At 51.2% G+C, this 12,802-nt stretch overlaps 1 protein-coding gene across 1 annotated transcript; it reads right to left on the reverse strand.

Annotated features, from left to right (window-relative positions):
• Positions 1-6,499: 6,499 nt before the first annotated feature.
• On the reverse strand, positions 6,500-7,969 carry LOC109160844. The gene has a single exon (XM_019309089.1). The coding sequence runs from the start codon at positions 7,967-7,969 to the stop codon at positions 6,500-6,502; it is 1,470 nt and encodes a 489-aa protein (XP_019164634.1).
• Between the last annotated feature and the right edge of the window lie 4,833 nt (positions 7,970-12,802).

The raw sequence follows: 12,802 nt of genomic DNA on the forward strand, positions 1-12,802 counted from the left end.
ACAACCCGAATACTCCGGGTATTATTTGTTTGCCCCAAATTACAGCAATCAGAGAGTAAAAAATAAATTAAATGAATACAGTGGCCCTGAATTATGTCCCCAAAAATTCACCCCTCCTTCTCGCAGAGTTTTTAGCGCGATAGGACTTCTCACTGGGCTGGAATTCAAGCTTGTGTAAATCCTCATCAGTTAAGAATCCTCATCCTACCACAACTCTTCCACTTCCCCTTTAAATACCCCATCCATTCTTCCAAACATCCTCACATTCCCAACACCTCACCTTTCCCTCTCCCCCAAAATTTCTCCCATTCCCCCCTTTTTTCCCCCCTTTTTTCCCCTCTCTCCCCTATATAAAGTAGCATTCCCCCCACACTCCTCACACACACAAAAAGCCCCAAAAGCTGAAAAAATTCTCTCCCTCTCCTCTCCCCAATTTCCGGCCGACCTACCCGCCGCCGACTGCCGCCGCGACCGCCGACCGCCAACCGCCGCCGACCGCCGACCAGCACCCCAGCCCCCTGCCGGGGCCGACCCCCCCCCCCCCCCACGCCGACCCCGAGCTACCGCCGGCCGAGCCCGCCACCCGAGGCCGACCCAAGCTACAGGCGTCCCCCCTCCGTGCTTCCTTCGTCCTCCCTTCCTTGCTTGAGTCGGGTGAGTCTCGTGCAAACCCCCTTTTAGAGTTTCGTAGCTATCTTTTTATGAGCATAGTGCCTCTTGCCGAGGATACGTACCCGGTAGGCCTACCTTTGACTATCCGTTGTTGGTCCATCCTAGACTCTATTGACTACGCGGACCTCCCGCCTATCGATGACGAGTCTATTGACTTAGACCAGTTTCCTTCTCCGGAGGGGGAGGTTGAACATTATTATATCGAGTACCCTATATAGATGCACTTGCCACACATCCCCCCTTCATGTTGACTCCCACGCCACTCCTGGACCCCTTTCATTTGAGCCAATACATCGTACTGGACTCCGCCATTCCCCGGAGGTTCGGGTCCTCCTTGACGGGTCATGACATTGCCGTGGCGGAGGCCTTGGTTGGCCCGTCTGCCGAGATCCACGTCCCGCCTCCTGGGACAACTATACTAGACCCTCCTGGCCCCAACTTCTTTGGGGTCCATATTACATCCCTTCTTATGGGCCTAGCGTTCCCCCTTCATCCCTTCCTCATCGAGCTCCTAAACTTCCACCGCGTGTCCGTGGGTCAGCTAGTCCCCAACTCTCATCGGGCGGTGGCGGCCTTTATTGTCCGGTGCGTCGAGGTGGGTATTCACCCTAACCTAGACCTTTTCCACTCTTTCTTCACCGCGACCAGTTCCTCATCTAAGGAGAGCAAGGGGTTCATGGCGTTCGCGGCTCGACCAGGGACGAGGATCATGGGTCGCGTACGGGACTTCAACAAGGGGTGGAAGCCCCGATTCGTATTTGTCTCTACTGGCGCGGCGCTCCCCTTTGAGGTGCCATGGGGTGGTTATTTTCTTAAGTGTCGTAGCCCCCGGTGCACTCCGGCGCTTGAGGTCTTGATCGGGAATTTTTTGGGTGACACGGCTGACATGTTAGACTCCCAGGCTCTTGCTGACCATGCGTCCTTGGTCAGGGCAGGTTTTTCCCGCAGCCTACCTCCTTTGCCTCCTCGTGGCACTCTTGCCCCTCCTCCCGACTCCGCGGGGGAGACTGAGGAGGAGTCTGCTAGCGATGATTCGGAGGACGACGTTATTGGGATACGGGTCGGACCTTCGACGCCTCCCCCCGACAACTCCGGTTTGTCACCTCGTCGACGTGCTTTCTTGTTTATGCATTTTTGTTTGAAGTGCTCATCGGTTTGTCTTGGTGTATAGGTATGGCTCCCCGTCGTGCTGCCCTCGCGTCACTCATGGAGAGTTTGAGGAACCGTGGTGGCGAGGACTCGAAGCGCGGCAAGACTGGCGAGACTAGCCATGCTTCCTCGGACGTCCGAGTTCCCTCAGGTTCCCGGGTATCACGCCGCCGCGAGGCGAGGTCCGCCCCTGATGCGGACCACCTGTCGGATGGTCGCCCGGCCGACCCCACCCCTTGAGCTCCGACGACCACGGTGCCGCCCCAGGGTGCCTTGACTGACTGGTCCGTCCACCTCCCGCCTTCAGCCTCGCTACTTGGCGGGGATATCCCCCCGGAGGCCCTTATGCGCAGCCTCTTCCTGCCACGTGACGTGGCCAAGCATGAGGACCGTGCCATCATCCGACCTTTGCTAGAGGTACGTTCCCTTTTTGATGATGCTATGTTTCCTTGCCTTTTGTTATCTTGTTTTCTACTTATGCTTGCCCTTGCGTAGACGGTTGTCCGTGCTCTGTCCATGGACCAGATTATGGGGAGCACCCGCGAGCAGCTGTAGACCGAGACGCGGGCTCGCCAGGTCGTGAGTGACAGACTTGCGGCGCTGGAGGATCAGCATGCCGAGTTGATTGCCAGCCGGTTGCGGGAGCGCAGGGCGCATCAGGAGGCCTTGAAGGAGGCCTCGAGGGTTGCTGTTTCAGGTTACGAGGGCTCTCAGGCCTTCGTCCAGGATACTCAGGCCTATATCTCTGCGCACCCACAGGAGACCTTGACTTATCTTTCGAGCTTCCCCACGGGGAACGAGTGTTTGGGTTTGCATGGGATGGAGTTGTTCGAGGCGGGAGAGTCCTCCAAGCAGAGCAAGATCTATGCCATCCTTCGCGCCAGAGACGCATCCTTTGACCCCGCTGCATGGGGCCTGCCCGAGGAGTTGGAGGAGGAGCCAGGTGATCCTGTGGACGTGGCTGTGGGTGGAGATGGCGAGCGTCCACCATTGGACTCGACGGCCGACCGCTCGTCGAGTGCGGACTTCGCAGCTGACCTTCTTCGCTTTGCCGGCGTGGATGCCCCCTAGGAGGAAACTCAAGCTGACTTGGGTGATGATGATGGTGCCCGTGAGGTGCCGCAGTCTTGATGTCCTTTCGTGTAGGCGGCCCCTTATCTTTATTTAGTTGCTTGCATAGACTATCTCTTTCGTTTTGTTTAGACTGGTGTTATCTCGTTGCTCAGGTTGTCGCCCTTATGCTTTTGTTTATTTTGTTGGCTCGAGACTTGTTGGCTTCACCATGACGTTGTTCGCTATGACATTATTCTTCTATTTCGTGTTACTTTGTCTGTTTTGCTTGCGCATTTAATCTTGATTGCTCCTCTTCACGACTTGTCTCGTTCCTTCCCCTGCGGGAGTAAGGAACTCTGGTGACGCGGGGGTTTAACTGGCCTGCCATCGTGGTGCCAACCGGCCCGCCATCGCACCTCTTGGGTGTTGGGGTTGCGTTACGCCCGTCAGGCGACAGGTGAGGCCAGGCCTCCTATCGCCCCTAGGACGTCTAGCGATTCTTGGGATGGAGTCCAATGACTCGCGTCCCGAATCCTTCCGTTCGGCGGTAGGCGAGGACGGACCTCGTACCACCCCTAGGGCGTTGAGGTTGCGTTGCGCCCGTTCGGCGACAGGTGAGGCCGGACCTCATATCGCCCCTAGGACGCCTTAGCGATTCTTGGGATGGAGTCCAATGACCCGCGTCCCGAATCCTTCCGTTCGGCGGTAGGTGGGGACGGGCCTCGTACCCCCTAGGGTGTTGAGGTTGCGTTGCGCCCGTTCGGCGACAGGTGAGGTCGGACCTCATATCGCCCCTAGGACGCCTTAGCGATTCTTGGGATAGAGTCCAGTGACCCGCGTCCCGAATCCTTCCGTTCGGTGGTAGGCGAGGTCGGACCTCGTGCCACCCCTAGGGCGTACGTTATGTCTGCTGGTAATTTTCTGCGCGGACCGTGGCCTCCTCCCTTCTGTCGTCGATGAGGTGGAGGTCGGCGGCGTGGTGTTCCTCATTGAGGTCGGGGTCGTATACTGCCACCCGATAGGATGGTATCGCAGCTTCCGTGGGAGCGCATGCTTCGAAACCGTATGCCAGCGCGAAAGGTGTCTCCCCGGTGGCCCTTCTTGGGGTGGTGCAGTATGCCCACAGGACGGTGTCCAGCTCCTCCACCCATGTTCCTCCGGCTGCGTCCAGGTTCTTTTTGATGCCATCAACTATAGTTCTGTTGGCGTTCTCCACCTGCCTGTTTGCCTGTGGGTATGCCACTGCCACACGGGTGTGTTTTATGTACCATTGGTCGCAGAATGCTTTAAATTCTTTGCTTTCAAACTGGCGCCCGTTGTCGGAGATGATTTGCATAGGGACCCCGAAGCGATACAAAATGTTCCTCCGTATGAACTCCGTGCACCGGGTGCTCGTGATGGTGGCGAGGGGCTCCGCTTCAACCCACTTTGTGAAATAGTCTATGGCAACTATTATGTACTTCCTCTTCGCGGACCCCATGGGTAGGGCCCCGACGATGTCGATCCCCCACCGTGAGAATGGGATTACTGTGCTGATAGGTGTGTAGCTAGTCGCTGGCCGTCCCGGCTCCGGGTGAAAGTGCTGGCAGGTCGGGCACCCCCGGGCGTACTCCGCGCATTCCTTGGCCATGTTTGGCCAAAAGTACCCCTGCAATAGGGCCCTCCTTGCCATGGCAAAGGCTCCTTGGTGTGCAGCGCAGGTGCCTTCATGTATCTCCTCTTTGACGGACTTGCCTTCGTCCGGGTATAGGCATCGGAGGAGGGCGCCATTGTAGGATCTTTTGTAAAGGGTGTCGTTAAGGAGGACATATGTTGGTGACCTCCTCTTGACCGCCTTGGCGGCCGCCTCGTCTGCCGGTAGGGTACCTGTTTTCTTATACTCAATGAGGTGGTCCAACCAGCATGGGGACCGTGTCTGTATGGGGAAGATGGGGTAGGCCTCCAGGCTGGACCTCTGGCAGTCCTCGATCCGTGCTATCTTGGAGAGATGCTCCGGGGTGCCAAGGCCGAGCTTGGAGAGCAAGTCCGCGTCCCCGTTTTGGCTTCGGGGTACCTGCAAAATTTCGTAGAGGGTCAGTTGACCGAGGACCCGGAGTACCACGTCGCGGTATCTCCTCATCCTCTCCTCGTTCGCCTCGAATTCGCCATTCACTTGTCCGACCACCAGTCGGGAGTCGCACCGCACCCTTAGTCTGGAGGCCCTCAGACCCACAGCTAGCCTGAGGCCACCCAGCAGCGCCTCGTATTCGGCCTCATTGTTGGACAACTTGAAGTGGAAGCGAAGAGCGTAGTAGGCCCGGAACCCTTCCGGGGTTACGAGTACCACCCCTCCGCCACACCCTTTGGGGCCGGACGAGCCATCCGTGGACAGGGTCCACCAATCTTCCTCGTCGCTCCAGGCTAGTTCGGCGGCCTCGCTGGCGGTGCACTCGACTATGAAGTCGGCGAGTGCCTGTCCCTTGATTGCGGGTCGGGGCTTAAACTAGACGTCATATTGGCTCAACCGCATGGACCATTTGACTAACCTGCTCGCCGACCCCGAAGCCCTTAGTACTGCCTCGAGGGGTTGGTTGGTGAGGACCCGTATGAGGTGTGCTTGGAAGTAATGCCCGAGTTTCTTGGTCGTGGCGTCCACGGCGAAGATCGCTTTTTCCGTGGGTGAGTACCTGAGCTCAGCGCCTCGAAGGGCTCTGCTCACGTAGTACACCGGGCGTTGGGTCCCCGCGTCGTCCCGGACCAGTACGGAGCTGATCGCGGCCTGCGAGATGCCCAAGTACAGATCAACACCTCCCCTTTCTCCGGCTTGGCCAGGGGGGGTAACGTCATGAGGTCCTCAAAGGCTTTCTGGCATTCGTCTGACCACTCGAACCCCTGGTTCTTCTTGAGGACCCCGAAAAATGGCAAGGCCCTCTCGGCTGACCTCGAGAGGAACCGGCCGAGGGTCGCCAGCCGACCATTGAGGCACTGGACCTCGCGGAGGGACCTCGGGGGTTCCATCTCCAGGATGGCCTTGACTTTTTCGGGGTTGGGTTCAATACCCCTCTTTGAGACCATGTACCCCATGAATTTCCCTCCTTGTATCCCAAAAGTGCATTTCTTGGGGTTTAAACGTAAATCAAAATGCCTCATAATGGAAAATACCTCATTCAAGTCGGCTATATGTAGGTCGGCTTTCGTGCTTTTCACAATCATATCGTCCACGTAGGCTTGCATGTTCCGGCCGAGGACCTTCTTGAACACCTTGGCCACCATCCTCGTGTACGTGGCTCCCGAATTTTTGAGCCCGAACGCCATGACCCGATAGCAAAAGACCCCTTCGGGGGTGGGGAATGCCGTCTTTTCTTCGTCATCCTCGTGCATGAAAATCTTGTGGTACCCTCGGAAGGCGTCCAGGAAGCTCATGAGCGCGCATCCCGCTGTTTCGTCCACCAGTTGGTCTATGTTGGGTAGTGGAAAGGGGTCCATGGGGCATGCCTTGTTGAGGTCCGTATAGTCCACACACATCCTCCACGTGGGCGGTTTGGGTGCGAGGACTACGTTCGCGAGCCATGCCGGGTACGTGACCTCCCTGATGTGCCCGATTTCAAGGAGGGTGTCGACCTCCTTCTTCACGAACTCCCGTCTATCAGCGCGAGGTAGTGCTTCCTTTGTTGGACAGGCTTGGCTTTGGGGTCCACCGCCAGTTTATGCGTGATGACCTCCCAGCTGAGGCCCGACATGTCTTCGGGACCCCAAGCGAACACGTCTTTATAGCTGCGGATACCTCGATAATCCGACCTCGGAGGTCGGCCGGGAGGCCTGTGCCAACCTTCACCATCCTATCAGGTCGACTGAGGTCCAGGATGACCTCTTCCGTCTCCACCACGGGTTCAGCGCGGGGTCGCTTCTCTTCTTCCCTGAGTGCCCTCTCGGTTACTGTGTGTACCTGGAGATCCTTCCTCGCTATTTGACGGCAGGCCTTCAAGTAGCAACTCCGGCTAATCTTCTGGTCCCCCCCCCCCCCCGCAGTGCCCACTCCGGTGGTAGTAGGGAATTTGAGACAAAGGTGCTCCATAGAGATGACGCACCTGAGGTCCTCCAAGGCAGGTCTGCCAAGGATGATGTTGTGGGCGCAGCTGATCTTTACCACCACGAACTCTATGTCCCATGTCTTGACGTGTGGCGGGGTGCCGATCTGCGCTTTAAGGATGACGGACCCTTCTGTTTCAATGGAGTCTCCGGTGAAGCCGGATAGCGGAGTCCGAACCTGGGAAAGCTGCTTCCTGGATAACCCGAGTTGCGTGAAGGTGTCATAATACATGACATTCACGGAGCTCCCTGTATCTACCAGTACCCGGTGGACGATGGTGTCATTAAGGTCCAAGCGGATTACCAATGCGTCCCGGTGGGGTAAGGGTCCATCCGGGAGGTCGTCGTCGGTGAACGTTATGGGCTCCCTGCGTGTCCTCTTCTCATGGGGTGCTCTGACGACCTCCCCAACGTATAGGCTCCGCGCCCACTTCTTCCTCTCAGCGGGTGTGTCCCCTCCCTCCGGGCCGCCGAAGATGACATGGATGACCTTCTTCTTTGGTGGGCTGTCTGGCTCGGTCTCCTCGTCCTCCGTGAGGTGGTCGAGCTCCCTCTTGCGTGGGGCAGAAGTAGAAGGCCCGGTGCCATCCTTCTTCTTTCGGGTGTTGTCAGGGCTTTTTGCGTGGTCCTGCCCGGACCTCTTCACGTATTGCCCCAGGTATCCCCGTTGAATGAGCTCCTCAATCTGCCTCTTGAGGACCATACATTCGTCGGTGTCGTGTCCACGTTGCCGATGGAAGCGGCAATACTTCTTCGGGTCGGCTTTGGGGGAGATCTTTAAGCATTCCTCGGGGAACGACACGATGCCCATGTCATCGGCATGGTCCAGGATTATGCTAACAGGCTGTGTCAACGGGGTCAAGTGTCGCAGCGGGGCTAGACGGGGACCCCGGTCACGTCGCGACCGGGGAGGGCGGCGATCCTCTTGAGGGTGAGATGCCCTGTCGCCCTGTCCGCGGCCTTCCTCCTCCTCTTTCTTCCTCTTCTCTGCTGCTTCCGCATTGGCGTATCGCGCGGCGCGGTCCATCAATTCTTCGTAGGTCTACGGCTCATTCCGAACAAGGTCGCTGTGGAAAGGACCTGACCTGAGGTTGTTGGTGAAAAACGGGATGGCGGACCTTTCATCAAAATTTGTTACCCCCATAGCTTCTTTCTTCCACTTACTCAGGTACTCCGCCAGAGATTCCGACTTGTCTTGCTTCAGGTAACATAGGTCCGCGAACTGCTTTCGCCGTTGTACGCTGCCCGCGAAGTGCGACATGAACTTCTTGGTCAGGACCGCAAAAGTGGGAATGGAGTCCCCCGGGAGGGACCCGAACCAATCCTGGGCCTGCCCATCCAGAGTTGTGCAAAATCCGCGAAGATGATTTCAAACTTGCGCCCGTTGTCGGAGATGATTTGCATAGGGACCCCGAAGCGATACAAAATGTTCCTCCGTATGAACCCCGTGCACCGGGTGCTCGTGATGGTGGCGAGGGGCTCCACTTCAACCCACTTTGTGAAATAGTCTATGGCAACTATTATGTACGGCATTTATGCCTGTCATCATCATGACCGCCTTGTACCTGTTGAGGTGGTCCCGCGGGTCCGTCGCCCCCGTGTAGGGTTTGATGGTCGGGAATCGGATGTCCCGGGGTAAAGGTTCGACCATGATGGCCTCCGTGAAGGGTGTGTCCAGGGACTCCGGGGTTCCGGGGACTCGTCGCGCGCCACCATCTTGCGCTGCAACTCGCGGATCTGTCGACGCAACTGTTCCATCTCTTCGCGCTGGGTGCTCGGGGGTTGGCCTCTAGTTTCCCCTGAGCGTTCCACGGGTGGGGCTGGCTCCCGCTGCCTCGGGACACGGGGTTCGTGGCTCCGGGATCTCCGCGAGCACGATGACTCCTCCTGCCTGACGTGTGTGGCCGACCCCGGCCCCAGGCGGTCTCGCGCCGGGTTCCCGGGGCGCCTGAGTGCTGGGGCCGCTGCGCACCCTCGGAGGGGGCGGAGATGGGGGCGCTGGGCCTCCCCGGCGCAGCCCTGCCGCGACGCGGTTGAGCGTGTTCGCCGCCTGTTCTAGTATGACGGCATCTTGTTGGGTGGTCGGGACCTGAGGTGGTGCGGGTGGCGCTACCCCGCCGAGAGGGCGATTGTTGGTGAGACGACTCCGAAGGTCCCCCACGGCCCCCTGCCGACTCCCGTTGATCTGATCCCGGAGGTCCTCCCCGGCCCCCACGGACATGGTCTGTCGGCTTGCCACGATCCCGTTGGGGCGGTTGACGAGGGCGAGGTCGCGTGGGTTACGCGAGCCTTACGAGTTGTGGGTGTTCGACCCGGATCGTGTCATTGTTGTCAATGAAGGATAATAGGGAGAGCGCTTAAGTTTGTATAGCAGCTCTCAACAAGAGCACCAATGATGGATTATATGAACCCGGTGGTCCGGATTATACAACCCGAATATATATTGAATACGAAGAATGGATAATAAAACGGTAAATATTGTATTAATTGGATATAAAATGCTATTACAGAGGTTCAGGACGTGTAATAACAAGACAAATGCTGTAGGAAAAGTACGAGATGCCTCATTAGGACACCGGGGGGTGTTTATATACCCTATGGCTACTACGGACCCTGGGCCCGCGGGAGGAGCCGCGGTCTGCGCCGCGGGACTCGCTCCACGCGAGGACCCGGCCACTGGCCGAGCCCAAGGGGCTCGGCCGAGCTCGGGGAGGTTGGCCCACGCCGACCCCCACTGGGCCGACCCCGGGGTGGTTCGTCCTGCTCCGGGGTCCGACCCGGTTTGTATCGCGTTGCTCCGCTCCGGCTCCGTGATTATTCCATCACTAATGTTTCAACACATATTATTGCCTTTCAGGTCCAAAAATAACGTAATGGAAGAATCTACTTTAATTGCCAAATCCAAAACCATACTCTCTGCTTGTTACCCACTACTAGGTTGGTGCCAATCAAATGATAGCTTTCAAACCGTTACCATGTACTTTAACTCTCAAGATCGAAAGCAAATTCAATATGTGTGTTGTATGTATTTTAAGTGTATTAATTATAATTTAGTATTATTTGCAGAGGTAAAGAGAGCAGAGAAATCTTACAAAGCATTATTGCATGGTTTTAGTCATTCTCATAATAATCTTGATGTTCTCAAGTTAATATTCAATGTCAATGATGATTATGAGGTGATATTTCATTCTTGTGGGATAATTATTTGAATTTTATTCTCTTAATAAATAAATATATTCAAACATAGATTGAGCATTTGATTTGGACATTACCAAGCATTTTTCTTTTATCTTCTTTCAAATACATACTGAACCAGTGAGTTAAACCTGTGTTGATATATATATATATATATATATTTTATCTTGCATGTTAAAGTGGACATGTGTAAAATGCATTCCCAGTATTATGTAAATCAAATATTGCTGATTTGACTAAGGAATCGTGCAAATGAAAGTCATCTTTAATTACGGAGTAATAATAACAATATTGTAAAGTAACGGGTCAACCTCAGTCAAGTTGATCATATTGTTAACTTGATAACCATAAGATTACAAGTTTGATCGTAGTAGGAGGGTTTTATTAGTCTTTTTAGTTTGAGTCGATCAGCTATGAGAAATCTAAGCTGGTTTAACTCTTTGTCGTCTTTTGTTGGTTAGAACCACAAGACAATGTTTATCTAATGTACACCCTCAAGTAATGCAAGCGGGTTTCTCTCATCACTTAAAAAAATAATGTAATGGAGCAATAGTAGGAATAGTGAACATGAAATGTTCTTCTACTCCATATTATATACTTCCTTACAAATAAAATAGAATTACACAGTAGAAAATTAATGTTGTTGTTATAAATATTAAAAAAAAAAAAACAATATTAGAACAAAATATTCTGGGGTAACCGAACAAAATTATAATTTTAGATATTTATAAACTTGCACTCATATAAATATAATAATACTTCTTAGCTTGATTCGGAAATTTATTATAGCATGCATACTGTTAGACAATTTCGGAAATTTATTATAATGAAGTTAACCTGATCTCTAAAATTATAATTTTAGATACGTCATGTTCCATTCAGTGAATTAAAAAACACGAGGGTGCTATTGATAATATTGTCAGACACAAATCTCTCTAAGGCTGCTTTTCTATATCATTACTTGTCCAAGTTCGAAATCAGTCCTTGGATTATTTTGATTCCAATAATAGATTATCCTCAACTTTGGACTGATGCAAGGATACCATCAGTACGAATAATTACCGGATTAAAGTTGTTGGATCCCTGCAAAAGGATTACGCCTCAATTCATTAGATTTGTGAAGGAGAGATGTGTTCCGAGTTTTCAGAGTGGTGGGGAACAGGGGCGGAGCCAGGATTGAATAGTGCGGGGGTCAATTACGGTTGAAATACTAAATCAAATACATTGATATCCCGTTAACATACTTCAAAATAATCATTACATTACAAATTTAATAAAGTTTAGAATAAATAATTTATAATTGAATCTATATATATTAAATTATTTTGTAATATGTTTTTTAATGCACATTGCTTTGTACGGTTGAAAAAATGAAAACATTCACGCATATTTTAAAAATACTGTTGATTATTTCTTGAAAACTACCATCTTCACAACATAACATAATAGCAATTGTTTTCTTAAATACATATACTACACAATTTTTACATTACTATGCATGTTAAATTAAATACACAATTTATCACGCAACCACAAATCTGCGTAATTAACCAAACAAATGCACCTTCATATCCATTATTTAGAATAAAACAAAAACACTATTTAAAATAAACAATAGAATATGAAATAAAAATTAACCAAACATGTAGTTAGAAACAAAAACAAAAACAAAAACAAAAAAAAAAACAAAAAAAACAAAAACAAAACAACAAAAAAAAAATAACCAAAAAACAGAAATTAACTTGAAAAATATGTTGGAAAAAGTGCTTGTAATCTGTAATATTACATGTGAGATACAACAAAATTACAGAAAAAATCAGGGAACAAAAAATGGATCATTTGATATCTTCAGGTGTGTAATCACTTTCCTATAAGCTTTAAAACTCCCTCTACAAAAGCAACAAGGTTCAAGATTTAATATTATAGGATACAAGAAGATGAATGAAATTTAAGTTGCTTTATTTAAGAATTTTCTGTAGAATTGTAGAACTGTGATATATCAAGATATGCAACAAGATAATGTTTGCATTTTTTTTTTTTTTCAGATGTTTCTCCCAAATATTTATAAATGCAAATATGACTGTTGGAGAAGTTTACAGAACTATATTCACAATTACATAAATGAATATTCACTCACTGTGTTGTTTTTAATAGTTTCAAAAAAAAAAAATCATTGGCTGCAGAAATGATGCCGCTAACAGCACCGTTATTTTTCACACGCGCAAACTGTGACGTTTTAGACCTAAGTATACCTTGCAAGGTGGACGCGGGTCCATGGCATAACGCTCCTTATTTCACTCGACAATTACGAAAAATTGGTTCATACTAATGCACTACACATGATCTTGACATGAAGAGATGATCTTGCATTCAGTAGGGTGTTTGTTCTTAGGGGATATAATATCTTCCTTTTATTAAAAACGGAGCTCACGAGAATGAGTTTGGGGGCTAATTCTGTGATTATTGATATTAAGGAGAGGATCGGATAAGCAATTTGGTTGGAGACATTAATAAAAAAAATTAATGATTCAAGAAATAACATTAACGAGAAGATAGATGATTCGGTACATACTTTGATCACGAATCCTTAGCAAGTTATAATTACAAGTCTATATATCAATTTAGAAAACAAATTTATTTATAAGTTTTACTTTATTTTATAACA

The sequence above is a fragment of the Ipomoea nil genome, unplaced genomic scaffold (assembly GCF_001879475.1).
Source record: "Ipomoea nil cultivar Tokyo-kokei standard unplaced genomic scaffold, Asagao_1.1 scaffold2921, whole genome shotgun sequence".
NCBI classification, from domain to species: domain Eukaryota; kingdom Viridiplantae; phylum Streptophyta; class Magnoliopsida; order Solanales; family Convolvulaceae; genus Ipomoea; species Ipomoea nil.

Excerpts from the sequence above, each read along its gene's own strand:
- LOC109160844 (XM_019309089.1), bottom strand. The coding sequence starts at position 7,969 with ATGGACCGCGCCGCGCGATACGCCAATGCGGAAGCAGCAGAGAAGAGG.